Below are 26953 nucleotides of genomic sequence, written 5' to 3'. Positions count from 1 at the left end.
ACACACACACACACACACACACACACACACACACACACACACACACACACACACACACACACACACACACACACACACACACAGGCTTTGTCATTACTGATCTCTAGAGTGGGGGAGCGAAGCTCTCAACCCAGTCAGCTGCCCTTTCACTAGAATAACACACCTCTGCCCCATGACAGCCTGCTCCACTGTTGTTGATGTGTGTGCGTGTTTGTTTGTGTGCGTGTGTGTGTGAGTGTGTGTGTGATTGTCTATCAGGGAGCACTGTAGTTAGGTTGTAATGGGGTGTGTGAATATGTATGTCTTGTATAGTCTGCAGGGTGTTAATGGCTTGCGTGTGAGTAATTACTTATATATACGGTACATGTGTCTGTGTGTATGCATTGTTTGTTAAGTGTACGTGTGTGTGCATGTGTTGTTGGGGGGGGGGCAGTTCTACAGGAACACCTGAGTTAAGGGGAGGCATGTTATTGTGTATATAGTGTGTGTGTGTGTGTGTGTGTGTGTGTGTGTGTGTGTGTGTGTGTGTGTGTGTGTGTGTGTGTGTGTGCGTGCGTGCGTGCGTGCGTGCGTGCGTGCGTGCGTGCGTGTGTGTGTGTGTGTGTGATGGGTGTATGAGTGTGTGTGTGTGTCTTTGTATGTGTATGTGTATGGGTGTGTGTGTGGGTGTGTGTGTGGTTGTGTTTGTGTGTATTGGTGTGTGTCTGTGTCTGTATGGGTGTCTGTAAGGGTGTCTGTATGGGTGTGTGTCTGTGTCTGTATGGGTGTCTGTATGGGTGTCTGTATGGGTGTGTGTGTGGGTGTGTGTGTGGTTGTGTTTGTGTGTATTGGTGTGTGTCTGTGTCTGTATGGGTGTCTGTATGGATGTGTGTATGGATGTGTGTATGGGTGTCTGTATGGATGTGTGTATGGGTGTCTGTATGGGTGTCTGTATGGGTGTGTGTCAGGGGAATTAGAGAAGCTGACAATAAGGTTGGATTAGAACCTGGCGCTCCGAGGGCAGCTGGTCTGGGGCGTTGCTTGCCCTTTGGATGCCAGGCAGGGTTAGGGGTTACTGTGTGTGTATAGTGTGTGTGTGTGAGGGGGGGGGGTAGGCAAGGTGACCCAGGATGTCATGGGGGCATTAAGCAAGGACATAGAACTGCCCCACATAAACAGACAGAACTCAGTCAGTCAGGCTGAACAATATTCACCTTTGTTTCCCAAGTGTTTTGGTTCAGTGAGGGAGAAAAGTAGAGGGTCTAAAAGCACCTGTTGGTGAGAGGCCCCACTCTTAACATCACCCTACCCCTCACTACCTCTCCCTCCCTCCCTCCGCTTTCCCGGCAGTCTCTCCTCAATCTCCTCACTCTCAACCTCACAATTTTCTCTCTCCTCTTTCTCTCCCTGTCCACACTCTTCTCCTTCTCCACCTCTCACCCTTCCCTACTCTTTCTCTCCTCTCTCACCCTTCTCTATCTCTCTGTCTCTCAATTTCAATTCAATTTAAGAGCTTTATTGGCATGGGAAACATATGTTTACATTGCCAAAGCAAGTGAAGTAGATCATGAACAAAAGTGAAATAAACAATCAAAATTAACATTAAACATTACACTCACAAAAGTTGAAAAAGAATGAAGACATTTCAAATGTCATATTATGTGCAAATAGTTAAAGTACAAAAGGGGGAAAAAATAAACATAAATATAAGTTGTATTTAAAATGGTGTTTGTTCTTCACTGGCTGCCCTTTTCTTGTGGCAACAGGTCACAAATATTGCAGCTGTGATGTCACACTGTGGTATTTCACCCAGGAGATATGGGAGGTTTTTTTCTCTAATTCTTTGTGGGTCTGTGTAATCTGAGGGAAATATGTGTCTCTAATATGGTCATACATTTGGCAGGAGGTTAGGAAGTGCAGCTCAGTTTCCACCTCATTTTGTGGGCAGTGAGCACATAGCCTGTATTCTCTTGACAGCCAGATCTGCCTATGGCGGACTTTCTCAATAGCAAGGCTATGCTCACTGAGTCTGTACATAGTCAAAGCTTTCCTTAATTTTGGGTCAGTCACTGTGGTCAGGTATTCTGCCACTGTGTATTCTCTGTTTATGGCAAAATAGCATTCTAGTTTGCTCTGTTTTTTTGTTAATTCTTTCCAATGTGTCAAGTAATTGTCTTTTTGTTTTCTCATGATTTGGTTGGGTCTAATTGTGTTGCTGTCCTGGGGCTCGCTCTCCCTCTCTCTCTCTCCCTCCTACTCTCTCCCTCCTACTCTCTCACTCTCCTACTCTCTCACTCTCCTACTCTCTCTCTCTCTCTGGCTCATCATGGAGAATATAAGATAATCTTTAAGAATGCAGTTACTAATGATTTTTCCCTTATGCTTGACACAGCTACTTTTGGTCTCGCATATCAAGGGGTTTTGGGGATTTTGAGATTACACATTCCTCAATAGCTGGAGCCCTCTTCTCCTCTCTCTGACAGATAGTCCTGCCAGTCCATCTAACATATCTACTGTGGCATGCCAGGCAGTCGCCAACATGTTAATTAAATTAGACCAAACTGACCAATGCAAATCTGGGATCATTTAGTGTTGGGGCAGCCGGCTGAGCACAGTTTGCGACCATCATTTACCCGTCTTGCATTATTAGCATTAGTGCTAACCCACCTTCACTGATTACCACAGACAGAAGAGACTCATAGAGGGAATCCTTTCCATCATGAACCACCTCTCTGTCTCCTACAGGACAACAATTGACTCTGGTATAAGGACAGGGAATTGCCCAGAACAGAGCATTCTGGAGACGAGTTGTCAATGAGTTGTCCATGAGTTGTCAATGAGCTATGCTCCCTAAAGAGTAGGTTTATTAAGAAAAGATAACAGTTTCAACATGCACGATTCCAAAAGAGCATAACTCCTTTTCAAAGAGCCAAGACCCAAACTGATACGTTTTATATCTAATTCCTGCCAAACTGTTTGAATTTAAATTGAATTCCTGTTTCTCAGTTAGTAGTAGTCTGGACTAATCAATTCCACCTGGCCGACCAGCGAGTAGCAAAACGCTTGGCAGAGGAATCTTAGTGATGAATTCTTGGTAAAGTGAAAAGTCTGAAAGCCTGCTCCTTCCTCCAGGCCATAAACACCAGCACTCCACTACTCAACATACACTGTGTTTTGGGCTCTCTCTTTGTGTGTGTGTAACTGTGTTTGCATGTGTCTCTGGCTCTTATTTCTTGAGGATTTGAGGGCCACTGCAGAGCAAAGGAAGACACATTTTCCACACACAGTTGTTTCCCAGCTGAAACAGTTTGGAACAGTTTGGACATGTTTCCCAGCTGAAACAGTTTGGAACAGTTCGGACATGTTTCCCAGCTGAAACAGTTTGGAACAGTTCGGACATGTTTTTCAGCTGAAACAGTTTGGAACAGTTCGGACATGTTTTCCAGCTGAAACAGTTTGGAACAGTTCGGACATGTTTCCCAGTTGAAACAGTTTGGAACAGTTCGGACATGTTTCCCAGCTGAAACAGTTTGGAACAGTTCAGACATGTTTCCCAGCTGAAACAGTTTGGAACAGTTCAGACATGTTTCCCAGCTGAAACAGTTTGGAACAGTTCGGACATGTTTCCCAGCTGAAACAGTTTGGAACAGTTCAGACATGTTTCCCAGCTGAAACAGTTTGGAACAGTTTGGACATGTTTCCCAGCTGAAACAGTTTGGAACAGTTCGGACATGTTTCCAGGCTGAAACAGTTTGGAACAGTTCGGACATGTTTCCGAGCTGAAACAGTTTGGAACAGTTCGGACATGTTTCCCAGCTGAAACAGTTTGGAACAGTTCAGACATGTTTCCCAGCTGAAACAGTTTGGAACAGTTCGGACATGTTTCCCAGCTGAAACAGTTTGGAACAGTTCGGACATGTTTCCAGCTGAAACAGTTTGGAACAGTTCGGACATGTTTCCCAGCTGAAACAGTTTGGAACAGTTTGGACATGTTTCCAGCTGAAACAGTTTGGAACAGTTCAGACATGTTTTCCAGCTGAAACAATTTGGAACAGTTCGGACATGTTTCCCAGCTGAAACAGTTTGGAACAGTTCAGACATGTTTTCCAGCTGAAACAATTTGGAACAGTTCGGACATGTTTCCCAGCTGAAACAGTTTGGAACAGTTCAGACATGTTTCCCAGCTGAAACAGTTTGGAACAGTTTGGACATGTTTCCCAGCTGAAACAGTTTGGAACAGTTCGGACATGTTTCCAGGCTGAAACAGTTTGGAACAGTTCAGACATGTTTCCCAGCTGAAACAGTTTGGAACAGTTCGGACATTTTTCCCAGCTGAAACAGTTTGGAACAGTTCAGACATGTTTCCCAGCTGAAACAGTTTGGAACAGTTCGGACATGTTTCCCAGCTGAAACAGTTTGGAACAGTTCGGACATGTTTCCAGCTGAAACAGTTTGGAACAGTTCGGACATGTTTCCCAGCTGAAACAGTTTGGAACAGTTTGGACATGTTTCCAGCTGAAACAGTTTGGAACAGTTCAGACATGTTTTCCAGCTGAAACAATTTGGAACAGTTCGGACATGTTTCCCAGCTGAAACAGTTTGGAACAGTTCGGACATGTTTTCCAGCTGAAACAATTTGGAACAGTTCGGACATGTTTCCCAGCTGAAACAGTTTGGAACAGTTTGGACATGTTTCCAGCTGAAACAGTTTGGAACAGTTTGGACATGTTTCCAGCTGAAACAGTTTGGAACAGTTCGGACATGTTTCCCAGCTGAAACAGTTTGAAACAGTTTGGACATGTTTCCAGCTGAAACAGTTTGGAACAGTTCAGACATGTTTTCCAGCTGAAACAATTTGGAACAGTTCAGACATGTTTTCAAGCTGAAACAATTTGGAACAGTTCGGACATGTTTCCCAGCTGAAACAGTTTGGAACAGTTCGGACATGTTTCCCAGCTGAAACAGTTTGGAACAGTTCAGACATGTTTCCCAGCTGAAACAGTTTGGAACAGTTCGGACATGTTTCCCAGCTGAAACAGTTTGGAACAGTTCGGACATGTTTCCAGCTGAAACAGTTTGGAACAGTTCGGACATGTTTCCCAGCTGAAACAGTTTGGAACAGTTTGGACATGTTTCCAGCTGAAACAGTTTGGAACAGTTCAGACATGTTTTCCAGCTGAAACAATTTGGAACAGTTCGGACATGTTTCCCAGCTGAAACAGTTTGGAACAGTTCAGACATGTTTTCCAGCTGAAACAATTTGGAACAGTTCGGACATGTTTCCCAGCTGAAACAGTTTGGAACAGTTTGGACATGTTTCCAGCTGAAACAGTTTGGAACAGTTCGGACATGTTTCCCAGCTGAAACAGTTTGAAACAGTTTGGACATGTTTCCAGCTGAAACAGTTTGAAACAGTTTGGACATGTTTCCAGCTGAAACAATTTGGAACAGTTCAGACATGTTTTCCAGCTGAAACAATTTGGAACAGTTCGGACATATATTATCATTACGTTTTTTAAATTTTTTGTTTGTTGTCGGCTCTTCGGGGACACAAAACAATTCTCGAGGCAAGCCGAAGTCTACGCCCTCTCATCTTCGATTGGTTAACAGTAGGGATTCTTCAGCGAAGTGCCTGTTGTCATTCAATGAGAGACGACTCGTCCTCATGCATATTTTTTCACTGGAAAAATACTGCACCAAACACAAAATTGCATGAATAAGAACTCCTCTGCAAAAACTTCAAAATTAATGACAGATTTCTTGAAGTTATCTTAGATTAATTCTGACTATTTTGAGGAAGCGTATAATGGACAAACAGTACTATTGCCATTTTTTTCTCATTTTTAAAGCAAAGTTATTTTAAGGGAGTATGCGAGCACACTTGTTCGGTTTGCCTAGCCGAGCTCGGCTAGGAGCCAGCTGAAATGAGACATTAGCTTACGACGTTAGCTTACTGTATATGAGACCAGGTTCCAACAGCAGTTCCAACAGCTGGCAGTTTATGGGTAGCCAGATATCCCAGAGTTGTAAACAGGGCCAGGGAAATATACACTGTATCTGGGCTTTGGGTTTGAGAGCATAGCTTATCAGTGGAGGGTTAACATGGCCTGAGGATCACTGGAGCACTGGGGAGCAGCAATAGTCTGTGTACACGCCAATTTCTTTGTTCTTTTTGCACCGTTTATCTTATCAAGTTTGGGTTGTGCATATCATTTTGTTTTCTCTATTGACACAGGGTCTGACCCTAGCTAGACCTCCTCCACTCTCTGCTCTTCTTCTGCCCACCCAGCTCTGGATGACTATTAGGTCACTGGTTGCTCAGCTAGTACATTACATTACATTTAAGTCATTTAGCAGACGCTCTTATCCAGAGCGACTTCAGTACTGGCAGAAGGGGAGCGTGTTCATACTCATACCAGCTAGCACCCAGCCCTGATCAGAGCATGAGATGAACACTGGGAAATGTAATAACTAAGAGCCAGAGAGAGCACAGGTGGGAAACTCCGCCTCACAATTTGGAACATGGCAACGCAAAAAGGAAAACAATCCCTTGGGAAAACGCTTTTTAACACATACAAGTTCATATTTCTCTCAAAACACAGTCACACTTACACAAAGAGACATGCAAACCACCCCTCCACACACAAATAAACACCCAAGCTTAAAACACACAAAACACATTTTGTTTAAACAAAAAGGTCAAGGCCTTGTGGAAATACAAATGGGGTCACCGAATCACAAAAAAACACACAGAGGACACATACTGTTAGTTTAACTGGATCGCAGCTTTAAAAATCGACATAAACTGGGAACAAACCAACACAAACCTATTATATTCTGATTTATTTCAAGACAACCTGCAGGTGGTGGTGGACTTTGGTATTTTGATGATGCAATATTTGTGCTCCAGCTAAATACTACATGGTAACGTCTGTAAAAAAAAAAAAAAAACATACAACAAAAGGAAAACTGACAATGGGCATAGCCCCAGTCCACAGAGGAATGGTAGGCAGTGCAGAAATGCATCATTGTTGCTGCTTTTCACACTCATAAACTCCTGGAAGTTGGCATCTCTCTTCACAGTATTTTTTTCTCTCTCTCTCACACACACACACACACACACACACACACACACACACACACACACACACACACACACACACACACACACACACACACACACACACACACACACACACACACACACACACACACACACACACACACACACACACACACACACACACACACCAGAGGTCTTCAGGGATTAATGTCAGAATAATACATGACCTAAATACATCTGGTTGGTTTCTCCTATTGAGAGTCAGCGTAGCCAGGGTATATATGCATCTTCTTATGAAAAATGACTGAACATCACTTTTTCAATCAGGCTCACTGTAACATGAACTGAAAAAAAGCTATCTGTTCTTGTTGGAAAAAAAACAAAAATGAACTGCTTGAGTTAGTTTACGAACAAACAATATGAAAATGTATTTTGTCGTCCTATAAAAATAAATCTAAATAAAATCTAAATAAAACAGCCTGTGTGTTCTGAGAACTGTAAAAACAATATGTTTATATATTTTTGACACAATCCCTAAACCATTGTCACGATCGTCGTTTCGAGTAGACCAAAGCGCAGTGTGGTTAGAATACATTCTTCTTTATTAATGAAGAACACAAAGAACACTTAACCAAAACGACTGTGACCGCTATATAAACAATGTTCTAACGTATAACATAGACAATAACCCACAAAAACCCAGAAAAGATGGCTGCCTAAATATGCTTCCCAATCAGAGACAACGATAAACACCTGCCTCTAATTGAGAACCAATATAGGCAACCATAGACCTACATAAACACCTAGATAGTAACAACCCCATAAATCTACAAAACCCCTAGACAGTCCAAATATCCTAGATGAGACAAAAACACACATATCACCCATGTCACACCCTGACCTAACCAAAATAATAAAGAAAACAAAGAATACTAAGGTCAGGGCGTGACAACCATAAAGACTAAGTAATCTTGTCAGAGTTGACAGAGTCTAGTAGCTGGTGAAAGAGGGGGAGGTTTCTGACCATAAAATACAACATTCAATTTCAAGAAAAAATGCCTCAGACTCTCTCAGGTGTGAGCTTGCCCTGTCCTCATCCACCTCCTTCAAAGCCTCCTGTCCCAATATGAATGGCATCCTGGGGATTGACTACTTAGATAGCCTTCCTCTCTGTTTGGTGATGCATTGTATGTGAGCGCGACAGGGTGATAAAAACCACACAAGCATGGGTGGGATGGGGATTTAAAGGTTAGCAGGCGAGGGGGTGTCTTTCTATTCTCTCGACTCCATTACTTGAGTACACATTCAGACACAATCCCTTGGCTCCATTGTGTGGGGATTACTACAGCTGAATGGAATGGCTGGGGGTTTAGCCTCAGCTAAAGGCCAGAGTCAGAGCATATCTTGGCCCGGAATGACTTTAAATCCACTTTACATTTCATCAAGTCATCTTAACCAAGGTTCAGATGTATTCAAGAGTCATCTAAACTTAACCCTGAAATATAACATCTTTCAAAGGAGAGTTTGGTTAAAGGCTTGCTTTTGCCAATACATAATCGGTTCACAGTTGAAAGATCAAAGGTCTGGGTGCGAGTGGATACTTCTGACATGTACAGTTGAAGTCGGAAGTTTACATACATTTAGTTTGGAGTCATTAAAACTAGTTTTTCAACCACTCCACACATTTCTTGTTCACAAACAATAGTTTTGGCAAGTCGATTAGGACACCTACTTTGTGCACGACACAAGTTTTTTTTTTCCAACAATTGTTTACAGACAGATTATTTCACTTATAATTCACTGTATCACAATTCCAGTGGGTCAGAAGTTTACATACACTAAGTTGACTGTGCCTTTAAACAGCTTGGAAAATTACATAAAATTATGTCATGGCTTTAGAAGCTTCTGATAGGCTAATTGACACCATTTAAGTCAATTGGAGGTGTACCTGTGGATGTATTTCAAGGCTTACCTTCAAACTCAGTGCCTCTTTGCTTGACATCATGGGAAAATCAAAAGAAATCAGCCAAGACCTCAGAAATAAAATTGTAGACCTCCACAAGTCTGGTTCATCCTTGGTAGCAATTTCCAAACGCTTGAAGGTACCATGTCCAAGCAAGTATAAACACCATGGGACCACACAGCCGTCATACCGCTCAGGAAGAAGACACGTTCTGTCTCTTAGAGATGAACGTACTTTGGTGCGAAAAGTGCAAATCAATCCCAGAACAACAGCAAATGACCTTGTGAAGATGCTGGAGGAAACAGGTACAAAAGTATGTATATCCACAGTAAAACGAGTCCTATATCGACATGACCTGAAAGGCCGCTCAGCCAGGTAGAAGCCACTGCTCCAAAACCGCCATAAAAAAAAGCCAAACTACGGTTTGCAACTTACTAATAGGGACAAAGATCATACTTTTTGGAGAAATGTCCTCTGGTCTGATGAAACAAAAACAGAACTGTTTGGCCATAATGACCATCGTTGTGTTTGGAGGAAAAAGGGGGAGGCTTGCAAGCCGATGAACTCCATCCCAACCGTGAAGCACGGGGGTGGCAGCATCATGTTGTGGGGGTCCTTTGCTGCAGGGGGGACTGGTGCACTTCACAAAATAGATGGCATCAGGGAGGGAGGAGAATTATGTGGATATATTGAAGCAACATCTCAAGACATCAGTCAGGAATTTGAAACTTGGTCGCAAATGGGTCTTCCAAATGGACAATGACCCCAAGCATACTTCCAAAGTTGTGGCAAATTGGCTTAAGGACAACAAATTGAAGGTATTGGAGTGGCCATCACAAAGCACTGATCTCACTCCCATAGAAGATTTGTGGGCAGAACTGAAAAAGCGTGTGCGAGCAAGGAGGCCTACAAACCAGTTACACCATCTCTGTCAGGAGGAATGGGCCAAAATTCACCCAACTTATTGTGGGAAGCTTGTGGAAGGCCACCTGAAACGTTTGAGCCAAGTCAAACCATTTTAAAGGCAAAGCTACCAAATACTAATTGAGTGTATGTAAACTTTTGACCCACTGGGAATGTGATGAAAGAAATCAAATCTGAAATAAATAATTCTCTCTACTATTATTCTGACATTTCCCATTCTTAAAATAAAGTGGTGATCCTAACTGACCTAAGACAGGGAATTTTTACTGGGATTAAATGTCAGGAATTGTGAAAAACTGAGTTGAAATGTATTTGGCTGAGGTGTATGTAAACTTCCAACTTCAACTGTATCTGCTGCAATGCGGCTAGGGAGGAACAACTATATGGACATCTGTGACTGCAATGGAGATGTCCAGCAATCCATCCGTCCGTAGAGTCCAGAGAAGTCTGGCTGAGGTTAATGATGTGGTGCTGGCCTGGGCTCCTGTGCCCATCGGGTGCACCGGCTGGCCTAGCAAAACAAGATCGTTTACCTCTCAACTACTCCACTGACCTTGGTGATAAAAACCCTGGCCCTTCATGAAGCCAGTTCAGACTGCATGGGAGACAATTCTTTAAGGGAGAGTAAGGAAATGAGAGGGCATTGGGGGAGGGAGTAGGGGTCGAGGTGAGGGCACTGGTCAGGAGGGTGGCTTGTGGCCGGGGGGTAGGAGATTGAGTTTGGTCTCTCATGCAGAAATGGGGGTGTGGGTGATTGAAAGACAAGTGTGTCCACATAGCATAGCAGGTATTCCACCAGAAAGCAGGATATTAATGTGTGGAGGAGGAATTGTGAGTGACTGATTAGGAAGCAGTTCTGGGGCCTTGACTCATAGCTAAGCTCAACTGAACAAAGCTCCTCTGCTTCACATCTGATTCTAAACAAGCGTGGAGCCTTAGGGACTACAGCTAAATACATCATAAGTCATAAAGTAGGTGTTTTAAAAATCCCTGCTTAGATATGTGAATGAAAAAAGGAAGACGTGATGTGAAGAGAATATATCTCATTTGTAGCGGTATTGCAGAAAGGTAAGTTGACATGCCACACGCAGCCTTGATGTGAAGAGGAGCGGTGTGCAGCAGGGATCGGTGTTAGGGCAATTCCAGTATGTGCTTTCCCTCTGGGAGAGAGACAGGTTGCAAGCGGAGGGAGACGTTTTGACAAGTTCCTGCTCTTTCTTTATCTGGGTTATGAAGATAAGGTGTTCACACAACACCAACGTCACAAACAGACAAGCAGCACACACACACACTAAGCAATGTTGTTTTTTCCAAACAAGTCGCAGGGAACAGAGGATGGAGACCCCTCGCTAATGATTAACATACTGCCAAAAACAAACAGACATTTACTACAGAAAACAGCCTGATTATTTCCAGGAAATACCTGCAGATGGTAACCGAGCAAGCACACCAGCCATGGAGAATTCCTTAAATAAACAGCTTCCTGTACATATATATCTTCAACTATTTAGAATTAAAGTCCAGTTTGATAATGTCAGCACCGCTTGACCAAAAGGACAATCTTATGTAATCACTTTTTTTCCCCTGAATATTGGCCCACTGCTCCTCTCTGTATATTGCAGAGTCAGTCAATACTAAGTCATAGGCTACTAAGTGAATATTATGTCTACAACATACAGGTACAGTCAGGTAAGCTTTCCAAATTAGCCTACTATGAATTTGAGACAATAGGTACGTATGAAACACAGTTAGTGAACTGTTCCACTTCATTATGGACTAGTTGACTAATTGTATTTCATACATACATATTGTCTCAATGACCTTGTCTCAGAGTGTTTCTACTCTGTTTCTATTCTATTCTCCTCCAGAGACAGATTTTGAAGACAGTCAATCAGTCAGCAGCGGGATGCCAGGTGGCTAGCGTGCCAGTCAGCCAGTCTCTGGTGGTATCTAGCTCCTGGGGCACAGCCTCTCCTCACACATGGAGCCTGTCTGGGCACGGCCAACCCATGACACACTGTACTGGGCTGGGCTCATACTGGGAACGACTCACTGAACTGAGAGGGTGGAGGGGCCTGAGAGAGCATGCAGCTGCAGCGGGTTGGTCTTTCACCCTGCTCTTACCACACAGCCATATGGGCTAGGGTAGTGTATGCCTAGGCTAGTGTATGCCTAGGCTAGTGTATGGCTAGGCTAGTGTATGCCTAGGCTAGTGTATTCCTCGGCTAGTGTATGGCTAGGCTAGTGTATGCCTAGGCTAGTGTATTCCTCGGCTAGTGTATGGCTAGGCTAGTGTATGGCTAGGCTAGTGTATGGCTAGGCTAGTGTATGCCTAGGCTAGTGTATGGCTAGGCTAGTGTATGGCTAGGCTAGTGTATGCCTAGGCTAGTGTATGGCTAGGCTAGTGTATGGCTAGGCTAGTGTATGCCTAGGCTAGTGTATGGCTAGGCTAGTGTATGTCTAGGCTAGTGTATGGCTAGGCTAGTGTATGTCTAGGCTAGTGTATGGCTAGGCTAGTGTATGTCTAGGCTAGTGTATGGCTAGGCTAGTGTATGTCTAGGCTAGTGTATGGCTAGGCTAGTGTATGTCTAGGCTAGTGTATGGCTAGGCTAGTGTATGGCTAGGCTAGTGTATGTCTAGGCTAGTGTATGGCTAGGCTAGTGTATGGCTAGGCTAGTGTATGTGCGTGTGTTTATTGTATTATTAGTCATTTTTTTATTTAACCATTATTTAACTAGGTAAAAAAGTCAGTTAAGAACAAATTCATATTTACAATGACGGCCTACACCGACCAAACCCAGACGACTCTGGGCCAATTGTGTGCCGCCCTATCAAACCCCAGATACATACACATCTACCCTACCTTATCAAACCCCAGATACATACACATCTACCCTACCTTATCAAACCCCAGATACATACACATCTACCCTACCTTATCAAACCCCAGATACAAACCCCTTATCAAACCCCAGATACATACACATCTACCCTACCTTATCAAACCCCAGATACATACACATCTACCCTACCTTATCAAACCCCAGATACATACACATCTACCCTACCTTATCAAACCCCAGATACATACACATCTACCCTACCTTATCAAACCCCAGATACATACACATCTACCCTACCTTATCAAACCCCAGATACATACACATCTACCCTACCTTATCAAACCCCAGATACATACACATCTACCCTACCTTATCAAACCCCAGATACATACACTTATCTACACATCTACCCTACCTTATCAAACCCCAGATACATATCAAACATCTACCCTACCTTATCAAACCCCAGATACATACACATCTACCCTACCTTATCAAACCCCAGATACATACACATCTACATCTACCCTACCTTATCAAACCCCAGATACATACACATCTACCCTACCTTATCAAACCCCAGATACATACACATCTACCCTACCTTATCAAACCCCAGATACATACACATCTACCCTACCTTATCAAACCCCAGATACATACACATCTACCCTACCTTATCAAACCCCAGATACATACACATCTACCCTACCTTATCAAACCCCAGATACATACATACCTTATCAAACCCCAGATACATACACATCTACCCTACCTTATCAAACCCCAGATACATACACATCTACCCTACCTTATCAAACCCCAGATACATACACATCTACCCTACCTTCAAACCCCAGATACAAACATCTACCCAGATCAAACATACACATCTACCCTACCTTATCAAACCCCAGATACATACACATCTACCCTACCTTATCAAACCCCAGATACATACACATCTACCCTACCTTATCAAACCCCAGATACATACACATCTACCCTACCTTATCAAACCCCAGATTGTGAGATTATAAAGGGGATGGAAACAGAGCAGGGCAGGAACAGTCCTGTATTTTTATGATTTTGTTAATTTCTGCAGTGAAGTGATGTTGATCCTCTCCCTCTCTCCCACCTGGCGAGATATGACCTGAACCACTCCATGGCACCCTGTTCCCTATTGTCCCTGTCCAAAGTAGTGCACTATATAGAGAAAGGGGTGCATCTAGGATGCAGTCCTGGGTTGGTTCTGCCACAGCAGCAGTTCAGGCAGTTCAGGCCGGGCATGAACAGGCTCAGGCATGTGGGAAGCAGTGTGTGGCATCTCAAAGGCAGCAGCAGCACTCACTCAACTGTTAAATGGATACTATTTATACTTATGTAATGCGTTGGATGTTGGGTATATACAGACATATATCCTTGTTTAATTTCATAATCAGAAATTATTACGCTTCCTTTTTTACAAAGTAACATAAAATCAATGCCTCTCTTTGTCACTAGTTTTTGTTTACTTTCTTAAAGCCACAATTTAAAACCTGTTCATTTAAACAGTACTGCTAATTAAAATGACTGTCGATCAAAACCCTCTTCCATGTGAATTATATTACACACATACTATCAATCAGGCTTCAGATTCAATTTAAAAGCAATCAGCGACGGGAGGGTTTTAGCAAATCAATGGTAATCTAATTAAGCAATAAGGCCCGAGAGGGTGTGGTATATGGCCAATATACCACGGCTATGGGCTGTTCTATAGTTGCTATATAACTGTTCTTATGCACGGTGCAACGTCGTAGTTGCAATGTAACCTATATCTGTTATTAAACTTAAGTGATGATGCCTCCCTGTCTTTGTCTGTTGGTGCCATTCCAAGTCCTTACCATCTCTCACTCGCTTCCATTACCATTACTCAGCAAAATGTCTAGTAAAAAAATTTAAATAAACATTAGTGCATTTATATGCACACTAATAATTCGATATTAAACTGATTATGGCAGTAGGCTGAGTATGACCGTAGTCATTTAAACGCCTTACTCTGCTGATCTTAAATCGGCGTAAGGTAAAAAATCTAAGTCAGCATACGCCGATTAAAACACCTGGTTTGTAAACACCTTCATAGGCGTTCCAGCTGTGTATTTGATCTATGCATGTGCTAGCACTAGCCGCGCGAGCCTCCCTCTTTAGCAGGAGTGAAGTGAGTTCGGAACAACTGTATTCATGTGTCATAGAAGTAGATTTCACATACAAACTCTATATGTCCGAACACAGAATCCCTTTCCAAGTACCCTTCCCAAAAATAACATGTTCGCTGTGGTACAACATTTATTGTGATTGACGATTTTCTGCATTTATCAGACTGCCATCAGGTAGCCTGATTTCTGATGTGTCCATGTAAACAGGATTATTTGGGCAATTGTGTGTCTTGCAAAGCACGTAAACATTTTAATCAAACTATTATATTAATCTGACTATCCACAATAATCACATTATTGAGTGAATGTAACCGTACTCCTTGTCAAGCCGAAGTCTGATGTATAATCCCATCAGTAGTTTTAAGAAGCACTTTGAAACTCCTTGACGTTTGTGTGTATAAGTCTATTGAGAGGACAAGTTATTATTCTTTCATTAGCATTCTAGATGGTTTGTGTTTCTGGTAAGTAACAAACAGCCAGACCATAATAAGCCTGCAGCGAGAGAGGCAATAAGCAGCTACTGAAAACAGACTTACTCTAGCCTCTAACACATGGACAAGATGACAGAGCCACTTATCATTACATCATTTATCATATCTGACCCCCTACACTAGGGTTGAGTCCCAAATGGCACTGTTTTCCCTTCATAGTGCTCTACTTTTGACCAGAGCCCTATGGGTCCGTAGCCAGGAGTTAAGAGGCTCGGTGGAGTTGACAACCACCACTTAAATCATCAAACATACTCTTGCATCGGCTCGCTTCTCCAACCCTCCTTTACATTCCTATTCCAGGTCTTCTTCAGAACTACAGCTGTTTAGTTAAACAGATGATAAAGCTTAAGCCTCTTTAGTGTGTTTCCTTTTTACTGTTTCATGGCCTCGCTTATCTGGTTCTCTTACTATGGAATAGAAGAGAGGATCTACTTGCCATATGCCACTGAGTATGACCCATAAATCCATTAGAAAACTACTAGGATAAGATCCTTCTTCTCCTTCAGGCTTTAAAGCAAAAACAGGGCAAGAGACCGTTGGTCAGTTATTGTACGTTCATACTCATTGTTGCCAAGTTAACCCCTCCTTAAGTCAAAAAAACACCTGTTGGTCTGGTGGTTAAACATTTAAATGACTTGTTATTTTGACTTGAGAGCACAAAGGAATATGTTTTAATGGCTGTTAAAGTAATCAACAAAAAGAGAAACCCTGATAGCATTAACCTGTTAAAAGCTCTTTTGGCTGCAGAAAATTCACACATTACATTTAAAATCGACTACATGAATAAGACTGTATGGCGATGTCTAAAACAGAAACCAAATCTGACTGTGGAATTATTAAAAGGTATGATTCAGATATTACACCAGTATAACTAAGTGTAGAGGCTCTTGCACCACAAGGCACCTGATTAGTCAGTGAAAAATAATGTCTGATAAAAATGTGCCAAGCTAGCATGCCATCATCTTTTTGTGTGTAAATACTATTTTGAGAGAGTGAGAGAGAGAGAGAGAGATGGAGAGTAAGGGGGAGAGAGAGAGAGAGTGGGAGACGGAGAGTAACACACACAGAGAGAGAAAGAGAGAGAGAGAGAGAGAGAGAGAGAGAGAGAGAGAGAGAGAGAGAGAGAGAGAGAGAGAGAGAGAGAGAGAGAGAGAGAGAGAGAGAGAGAGAGAGAGAGAGAGCAAGGGGGGGAGAGAGAGAGAGAGAGAGAGAGATGGAGAGCAAGGGGAGAGAGAGAGAGAGAGAGAGAGAGAGAGAGAGAGAGAGAGAGAGAGAGAGAGAGAGAGAGAGAGAGAGAGAGATGGAGAGTAAGGGAGAGATGGAGAGTGGAGAGAGGAGAGAGAGAGAGAGAGAGAGAGAGAGAGAGAGAGAGAGAGAGAGAGAGAGAGAGAGAGAGAGAGAGAGAGAGAGAGAGAGAGAGAGAGAGAGAGAGAGAGGGAGAGAGAGAGAGAGAGAGAGAGCTTTCACTAGCATGGTATAGTATCATCTTCCTCCCAGCAGCTGCTGAGTTCCTGTTATTTTACCACAGATTCATCACGGATCGCTGAGAGTCAGAAATGCATTCCATGATTCAATTTCCCCCCTCTGCATTCTTAACTAAAGCCCCCCTCCCCTCCCATCTCTCTGTATCTCTACTGTAGCTACATAATCATTAAAAACTATTAACATCCTCATTCTCAGGGAGTGAGTGGACCTGAGTTATGTATGTTGTAGTGACGTTTTCGGCTCTATTGTATGTCTATGTGGTAAAGTCAGATCTGGGTTCCAATACTATTTGAAATCTTTAAGATACATTAAGCGTTTGTCTTAACAATGAACCCAGGCCTTGTAATAATGAAGTCAGGGCATGGCGGTGCTCTGCTCAGTGCTGCTACAGATATTGACAGGACTATTGACAGAACCTCTAGAAGGGCCGTCAGCGGTTCAATTCATGTCCCTATTGATCAGATTATTTAACCGATTAATCCCATCAATGCTGATGGATGGATAGAGAAGAGAAGACAAAGAAGAGGAGAAGAGAGGCATGAAGCCAAGTGAAGACCTCCGGAGCAGAGATAGACATACAGCAACAGGAAGGGTCTGGTAGAAGGAGACAGTGGACTCCATCCCGTAATGATTCATCATCGATACAGTCTTGAATTTATTGAATTACCATGTCTCAGTAACTCTCCTTAATCCATGCTTAATTCAAGTCAACTACATACAGTAGTTGCTGCAGGAGAAAATTCTTAAATCCTGAAAATAACCTAATGACCATAATACCCTTGAACAGTACTCTAACTACAATTACATTACAGTGGAAAACATATTTACGAAATATGATGAAGCATATTTGTACTGATTCTATAACACATAACTTTCATAGTGCATTATTATTCAGTTCTTACCCCGTTGTAGCAGCGTTTCTCCTCGGAGCCGGTGAAGTGGTATGGCTGCTTGGTGTGGCACTTCTGGATGAAATCCTTGAAGAAGTTGTTGACGTCTGCCAGTGAGATGACGCAGACGGCCGAGCTGGCCGTGGGTTCCGGGGAGTCTGGCTTGGATCGGGCGAAGGCAGCAAACAGCACGTCCTCCCTTTCCTTCAGCCCCATCTCCTGCCTCAGCTCGCTGCCCGCCTCGGCCACATGGGCTGCCTGGAGGACATTAAACACCTCGACGCTGGCCAAGCGCCGCCGCCGCCGCCTCTCCGTCAGGATGCACTCAAAGGGCATCTCCACATAACGCCGCAGCTCCGGGTCGGTGCCGCACAGCGGACGATGCGGGTGTGGTAGACCTGCGAGCTGCGGCCCTCACGCTGCACGGTGAGGAAGTAGGCGTGGCTGCCGCTCTGGAAGGAGTAGACGTAACGCAGGTGGTGGTCGCCGCGGAGGCCCGGGGCCAGGTCCATGTAGGACTGGTCGGAGAAGAAACGGAAGCCATCTTGGGTTTCTTTCATCTGACGCACTGAGATGGTGTGGTGCTGTGGCTGCTGGGCCTGGGGGTCGGAGGTCATGCGGGACGTACTTCCAGTTCCAGTGATCTCCGAGTTCCCCACGAAGAACCGTACCACGCCTCCGCTCACCATGTTGAGCACACGGGAACCCAGGGGGCTGGTAACACAGTCGGGACAGCCCTGCTGTCCTCCATCATCTGTCTTGGGTGAATACATACAGTTCACCTCCTTGTAAACATTCCCTCTCTCCACCAGCAAGTGGCGACGGCAGACACCGGCATCCGCGGAGCTGCAGCTGAACAGCTCATCGTCATAGTAACGCTCCACCAGCAGGGCCATGTTATTGTTGTCCAACACAGCGTTGGGCTTGCCAGCAGCTCCATCCTGGCTACTTGGGCCACATTGCCTTTCGACACCAGCATCTGACACTGGCCCGGTCCAGTACTCCGACAGCTTGGTCAGGTTCTCTGACAGCGCATAGATCCTGTTCACAGCACCAACGTAAACCGTCCCCTCGAAGGTGACCAGGTTCTGTATAGCGGAGTCGGCCTCGAAGATGGGCAGGTGGTAGGTCACAGAGAGGTTGAGCTTGGAGTTCTCGGCCGGTTCATCACATTGACCTATCACCTTCGAGGAGCACAGAGCCCAGAGGATGATCATGATGTCCAACAAGCAGATATTCTTCATCCTGTTCCAAAATAAACCACAGAAAGAGAGAAGCTACATTACACTGTGTGTTTTAGTCAATTAGCAGACAAGCTTCTCCAGAGCCACTTATTATCTCATTCAACTAAGGTTAGGAAAGTAAAATGAGGGGTGACTTATTCGGGACATTCATAACAATAACACAAAGAAAACACCATCAAACATAATAATGTTGGCGTCTAGACTTCCCTCACGTGTTCAGACAGAGCGGTGTGGAGAAAAAGGAGCATTCTCTTGATAAAAATAGGGATTAGAAAAACAAGAGGGATCACTATTGCTTTGTCAGGCTCAAAAATGGGACTGTGTGTCAGGGTCTAAAGCCGTGGTCTACTCACTCCACCACAGCACCACGACAGTGAAATCACTGTTACTAAATGCTGATATGACTTGGGAGCATTATGGAGCCCCACTTCAATATCAAACACATCAGCACTTCTACTATGACTCTCTATTATTGTGAACAAGCCAGTCAGTGAAACTGATGTTGACCGACAGACAATAACGTTTTATTGCAGTAGTGTTCTGCAGTGCTGACCGAGCAACACTCAGTACCACTTCGGTGGTTCCAAATTCCAGATCTCTGGTTCCATTCCGGCCACAGTGCGACCCAATGGGGTGAATCACCGAGGATACAGCAACCCTCTCTGGTCTGTAGGGCGATGCAACCAACCAACCACACAGCTAAGTTTAGAAAACTTCCCCAAAGGAGTGGTAGCTAGAACCCCAATTAAACCAAGTCAGGTGGACTATGAGTGGGGCACTGTACAAAATGATAAATAGTTGGAATGCAGGCCACTTAAATGGCAATCCACTGGGGAATGGTTTTAAGGTCTGAGAGAGAGAGAGAGAGAGAGAGAGAGAGAGAGAGAGAGAGAGAGAGAGAGAGAGAGAGAGAGAGAGAGATTGAGAGAGAGATTGAGAGAGAGATTTGTACAAGTGGTGAGAGGACAACAAAAACAGCAGGAGAGGACAGCAAGGAGAGAACCCCCTTAGCATCATTTCCTAATATCCTGAGTGGAGTATATTTCTTGATTTAACAATACACTGTTGTTGTTTCTCTATTATAGGCCAGTTTTGTACTTGATATTTAAATGGATGATTCCACAGCAGCCAATACATATGTAGCCACTATAGGCTATGAAGACTATGTTTATATCAATATAATGTAACATAGCCTTTCTTGATTACTGCAAACACGTGATTGATTAACCCCCTGAAACCTAAGGGTTTTCTCAATGAGTTGTACCTCCCTAAAACATTACATCGTTATAAGAATGTAATAACATTATTGACCATCAGTCCAGAGTTCTGATTCTCTATTTTAGGACACTTGGGGTCATCACAGACAAATATATACAATTCTAGTGATGGAGAGGAAATGGGGGCCCCTCATGCAAAACTATTTCCAACGATGGATGGGAGTCAAAGTGGCATGTGCACATACTAGAGGAATGACTAGTTTGTTTTTTACTAACAATTATGAGTAAGCGTGAAGAACGAAAACACATTTCATTGACTCCATATGATTGTACAATTATTGGTCCCCGTGTGGCTCAGTTGGTAGAGAATGCCGATTCCCACGGGAGACCAGTACAAAAAGTATGAAAATGTATGTCGCTCTAGATAAGAGCCTTTTTTTAATGTACCACGCACCTGCTCCCGTGTCCCGTCCCGATACAATTAATTTCTTATAGGAGGTGTTATTGCAAGTAACAAGTAAATACAGATTTGATTAACATAATCTTAGAGGATATATCGTTATTTAAAGAGAGGGAAATGATTCATGAGAGAAACTGTTGAGAGACATCCGCGGAACATTCTGTGAGGCTATTCTGGATATTTTGGTTAGTGAAAGCTTATCATTGCAAAACGTAGGCTATTAGGACAATACTATCATTTAATCAATAAATTAAATTATTCAGCATTGGCTAGCTTTCTGATACGCATCTGAGCAAAAGCGTATTGACGAGGGTTTCGTGGATGCCTAATTTTAATAGGCTAATTAAAAGTAAAGCAAACTTAAATAGCATTATTAAACCAAGAATACATAAAAAATTTGTCAAAAATAGAACCTACCTGTCAGTTAGGCAACTGTCTCAGTTAAGTTTGGGTTTCTTCTTTCAAATCATAGTAGGCTACACAACTCAGGATTCCTCACAAGAGACTGTGCGCATTGACTTTTTGACAGCCGAATAACAAATGCAAAAGATGCGTTTGACTTTGAATACTGTGCCCTTTTCTCTTTATTTTCACAAAGAATACAAAAGTTTGTCCTTTACTCAGACACAAGAAGACCGTTTCTCAATCCGTTTTACAAGATGCCGACCTGTGTGACTCAGGAGTGTGAGGTGTAGATCACGCACACTGGCATTCAAACCCCCTCCGTTTTTTTGTCTGCTCTCGTAGCGCTCCTCCTTTATAAACGACTCTGCTGCGAGAGGTGGTGAGGCGCCGGAGTTCACACAGGTGAATTTCATAGGGTTTCATCGATGGTACCCGTACATTTGACTGTTTAGTCTTTAGCTTGGTCCCCACAGTGTGTGTTAATAATTACGTTATGTCATAACAAGTCAATAAAATAGTCTATATACTGTGTGTACAAAAACATGAATAAAGCCTTCCTAATATTGAGTTGCACCCCACCCCCCTGCCCTCAGAACATCCTCAATTCGTCTGGGAATGGCCTCCACAAGGTGTAGAAAGCATTCCACAGGGATGCTGGCCCATGTTGACTCCAATGCTTCCCACAGCTGTGTCAAGTTGTCTGGATATCATTCGGGTGGTGGACCATTCTTGATACACATGAACCTGTTGACCATGAAAAACCCAGCAGTTCTTGACACAAACCGGGGTGCCTGCCAACTACTACCAGTCTATGTCATGGAAAGAGTAGGTGTCCTTAATGTTTTGTTCACTCAGTGTAAATCGCTGTTGAAGCAACTGTTGAAGACTAGAAAAACTATTTAACATTCCACCTGAATTTCCACTCCCTAAGAAAGACCACTGACTCAGTCTGCTTGTCAAGTTAAAACGGCTTGCTCAGCCGTAAATAAAGAGATACATTTTGAACACTAACCCAACTGAGTGTGTCACCTATGAATCACAGTGGGCAGCACAACAATCCCTTTGTCCTACTTCCTGAAACCAGGCAATTGGAATGAAAGGGAGTTGGAAATCAAGATAACAGTGTGTAGAGTTTAAAATCAAATGAAAAGGCATACTGGTGTTAGCTGTAATAAGTAGGTAGGATCCTATTCACTTTCCACAGTGACTGTGAGGTTATTTTGATTTCAAAAGGAGATGCTGAAGTGGAACAAGTGACAACAGAAATAGAGAATAACAGTAGTGCCCTTCAGATGACTTCATTGGAGTGTGGTAAACTGGTGAATGTAACATGTGAATCAGGTGCCATGTGCTTGGGTGATGTGCACACTTACCACAGTTTACCTGCTATGGTCTTCAACCCACATGGCAGTAGTTGTAGTCGATTATTTTAGAGTGTTCTGTACCTACTGATGATGCTGATGTCTCTGGGAATCAAAGCTCTACTCTTCTTCCTTCAACAACAGTTACGTAGTGTAGTGTATCATACTACTCCTCTTCTGTTTGTTTTATAGTGCATTTCTCATGTCTGTTTGCTGTGTGTTATAGTACCACAAGTTATGTACAGTATGTCTAATGCAGTAACCAAGGGGTGTGTCTGCTCTGACAGAAGTGTGTGTGTGTGTGTGTGTGTGTGTGTGTGTGTGTGTGTGTGTGTGTGTGTGTGTGTGTGTGTGTGTGTGTGTGTGTGTGTGTGTGTGTGTGTGTGTGTGTGTGTGTGTGTGTGTGTGTGTGTGTGTGTGTGTGTGTGTGTGTGTGTGTGTGTGTGTGTGTCTGAAGGGTGGAGGTGAAGGCCCGTGGCTCCTGTGTTCACGGTGGATTCCATTCAACCAGTAGCACTTCCCCTGAACAGCAGCTGAAGAGGAAAAGGTCAGTTCGGTGGTGGTTGGGGTTGTCAACCTCACATCTTCACACTGCAATTACTGTGGGGTTGGTATGTGGAACCTGTATGACACACGGTACAAGAATGACACGCACTACCACTACTACACTGTAAAAAAAGTTTACAAATATGTTGATTCAAAACACATTTGTAAGGCAACCAGCTGCAATGGGATTGTGAGTTTTCTCAACAACATTGTCACACACATTTTTTTGTTGTGTCTCCTCATCAATTTTTTTGGTGAGAAAATCAATCCTATTGCAGCAAGTTGCCTAACAATTGTGCTTTGAATCAACATCTTTAAACATTTTTTTACTGTGTATACCACAGGTCTGATTAACAAAGATATTTGTGACAACATGTTGTTTCGGTGTGCAAGAACTCCTAGGCCAGTATGTGTAGCCAGGAGCAGATTTCCACAGATTTTATGGGTAGCCTATGGCATGAACATTCTATGGTCAATTAATATAATCTCTCCCTAATGTATCCCTGACTAATGTAGCAATAGCTGTTCCATTAAACAATAAGGCACGAGGGGTGTGGTATATGGCCAATATACCACGACTAAGGGCTGTTCCATAGATGTTATATAACTGTTGTTGCCATCTACTGGTAGAGAGTATGAACAACAAGGTTCTGTCCCCTCCTGTATAATGACCCTGAGCTCTAGGGCAGGGGTACTCACTCAACTCTTACCCTACGAGGTCCGGAGCCTGATGGTCTTCTGTTCTACCTGATAGTTAATTGCACTGTTTCCTTTTGCAAGAGGTTTAGCCTGTTGCTAAGAGATCCCCACTGTCAAGATGGAGAGAGTGTGGAACAGAGCAGTAATAATCCTAATATCCTCAATCTTAATTTAGCGGTCACAACATCATCCATCAGCAGTAACTAAGTGCAGTCAGAATATTTATCACCTGGTGGGTCACTAGAAACCAGGGTTAACTGCTGACTAGGGAGATCCCATGATCCATCCTGCTACTGTAAACCCTGATGCTTGAACCATTAATGGCCCAGCCGTGGCCTGGCTGATGGGGTGTGTGTGTGTATATGTGTGTGTGTGTGTGTGTGTGTGTGTGTGTGTGTGTGTGTGTGTGTGTGTGTGTGTGTGTGTGTGTGTGTGTGTGTGTGTGTGTGTGTGTGTGTGTGTGTGTGTGAGAGAGAGAGAAAGGGAGAGTGTGCATGTGCATGTGGAGTCTGTCTGTGTGTGTGTGCGTGTGTGTGTGTGTGTGTGTGTGTGTGTGTGTGTGTGTGTGTGTGTGTGTGTGTGTGTGTGTGTGTGTGTGTGTGTGTGTGTGTGTGTGTGTGTGTGTGTGTGTGTGTGTGTGTGCGTGCGTGCGTGTGTGTGTGCGTGCGTGCGTGCGTGCGTGCGTGTGTGTGTGTGTGAGAGAGAGAAAGGGAGAGTGTGCATGTGCATGTGGAGTGTGTGTGTGTGTGTGTGTGTGTGTGTGTGTGTGTGTGTGTGTGTGTGTGTGTGTGTGTGTGTGTGTGTGTGTGTGTGTGTGTGTGTGTGTGTGCGTGCGTGCGTGCGTGCGTGCGTGCGTGCGTGTGTGTGTGTGTGAGAGAGTGCATGTGCACATGGAGTGTGTGTGTGAGTCTCTTGACCTTGAGTTGCTCACTAAAACAGACAAACAGTAATTTAGTGGTCCCCTCTCAGTCAATAACTCAACCACATATCCCCAATGACTTGGATGAAGATGGAGGGCAGGAGTGAGTCTAAAGTCATGTTCAATAGCAAATCATAAGTCATAAAATCACAATGTTTGTCTGTTTAAAAACATGAGAGACAAGACCTTAGCCTATCACAAAATGGAGGCCAGAGGAAGAGTACATTGAGTGAAGGTCTGGTGAATGTACTCGTCTCAGAGACAGTCTGTTTGTAGCGTCACAAGCGTGGTCGGAGTAAAAGAGAAAATCAAAAGATCCCAATCTGGGGGTTGTTAGGAGAGATAACTGCAGCTGTGAAAAAAAATTAAATAACTGTCACTCAATAAGATCTTGCCCAGCAAACTGGAAACATTCCCAGAACATTAGCTAAGATTCCCATTTAGCTCCCCCCTTGGGTTGTGCCGTGGCGGAGATCTTCGTGGGCTACACTCGGCCTTGTCTCAGGATGGTAAATTGGTGGTTGAAGATATCTCTCTCTCTCTCTCTCTCTCTCTCTCTCTCTCTCTCTCTCTCTCTCTCTCTCTCTCTCTCTCTCTCTCTCTCTCTCTCTCTCTCTCTTTCGGAGGAGGACCTGAGCCCTAGGACCATGCTGCTGCTCCAGTTTCAACTGTTCTGCCTGCGGCTATGGAACCCTGTTCATCGGACGTGCTACCTGTCCCAGACCTGCTGTTTTCAACTCTCTAGAGACAGCAGGAGCGGTAGAGATAATCTGAATGATCGGCTATGAAAAGCCAACTGACATTTACCCATGAGGTGCTGACTTGCTGCACCCTTCTACAACTACTGTGATTATTATTATTGGACCCTGCTGGTCATCTATGAACATTTGAACATCTTGGCCATGTTCTGTTATAACTTCAACCCGGCACAGCCAGAAGAGGACTGGCCACCCCTCATAGCCTGGTTCCTCTCTCGTTTTTTTCCTAGGTTCTGGCCTTTCTAGGGAGTTTTTCCTAGCCACTGTGCTTCTACACCTGCATTGCTTGCTGTTTGGGGTTTTAGGCTGGGTTTCTGTACAGCACTTTGTGACATCAGCTGATGTAAGAAGGGCTACAGAAATACATTTGATTGATTGATTGATTGATTGATTGATTGATTGATTAAGTTGTGGGATCAGTCTGGTGAGAACATTTTGGGGACATCACAAAAGACATGTTCCCAAAACACAAAAGCTGTCCAGTTCTGCGGATTATTCTACAACGTTGATTTTAGGGTGCAAAAAACATTCACACATTTCATCTGTTCTTTAAAGGTTCCCCTAATGTTTCTGTAGGTTGTGGGAACAACAGAACAGCCTTTCTGATTTCTTTAAAGTTTCCAGAACAGGGCTGTTACGGTAACCATATTACCGCCACACCAGCGGTCCTGAGTCATGAAAGTCAAATTCCACATGACCGTTTTATCACGGTATTTAGATTTCTCCAAATTGTGTTGCTCCTGATTGTAACGGTTTTCTAATGGTGAAGGAGAGTCGGATCAAACTGCAGCGTGTATATTGCGATCCATGTTTAATAAAACAAACGTAACACGAATCAATACAAAACACTACAAAACAAATAAACGAAATGAAAACCGAAACAGCCTAAACTGGTGTCAACTAACACAGCATAAGGACATCAAGACACTAAGGACAATCACCCATGACAAACTCAAAGAATATGGCTGCCTAAATATGGTTCCCAATCAGAGACAACGATAAGCACCTGCCTCTGATTGAGAACCACTCCAGACAGCCATAGACTTTGCTAGATAACCCCACTAGCTACAATCCCAAATACATACACACCAAAACCCCAAGACAAAACACACCACAATACAAAAACTCCATGCCACACCCTGGCCTGACCCAATACATGAAGAAAAAACACAAAATACTTAGACCAGGGCGTGACAGAACCTCCCCCCTAAGGTGCGGACTCCCGAATGCACCTCAAAACAATAGGGAGGGTCCGGGTGGGCGTCTGTCCATGGTGGCGGCTCCGGCGCGGGACGTGGAACCCACTCAGTCAATGTCTTAGTCCCCTCTCCTCGCGTCCCTGGATAGACCACCCTCGCCGCCGACCATGGCCTAGTAGTCCTCACCCAGAACCCCACTGGACTGAGGAGCAGATCGGGACTGAGGCAGCTCGGGACTGAGGGGAAGCTCGGGAGTGAGAGAAAGCTCGGGAGTGAGAGAAAGCTCGGGAGTGAGAGAAAGCTTGAGAGTGA

At 43.8% G+C, this 26953-nt stretch overlaps 1 protein-coding gene across 1 annotated transcript in view; it reads right to left on the bottom strand.

Moving 5' to 3' along the window:
- Positions 1-21636, bottom strand: part of LOC124033603 (hepatocyte growth factor receptor-like) — a 116639-nt gene extending 95003 nt beyond the window's left edge. Inside the window, 3 exon segments of the mRNA XM_046345694.1 lie at positions 17846-18207; positions 18210-19078; positions 21172-21636. Of these exon segments, the coding sequence (XP_046201650.1) occupies positions 17846-18207; positions 18210-19077 (1230 nt within the window). The 5' untranslated portion in view covers position 19078; positions 21172-21636.
- Positions 21637-26953: the final 5317 nt, after the last annotated feature.

The sequence above is a fragment of the Oncorhynchus gorbuscha genome, linkage group LG01, assembly GCF_021184085.1.
Source record: "Oncorhynchus gorbuscha isolate QuinsamMale2020 ecotype Even-year linkage group LG01, OgorEven_v1.0, whole genome shotgun sequence".
NCBI classification, from domain to species: Eukaryota; Metazoa; Chordata; class Actinopteri; order Salmoniformes; family Salmonidae; genus Oncorhynchus; species Oncorhynchus gorbuscha.
The sequence above is the reverse complement of the archived record's forward strand: the minus strand, read 5'-3'. Positions and strand labels throughout refer to the sequence as shown.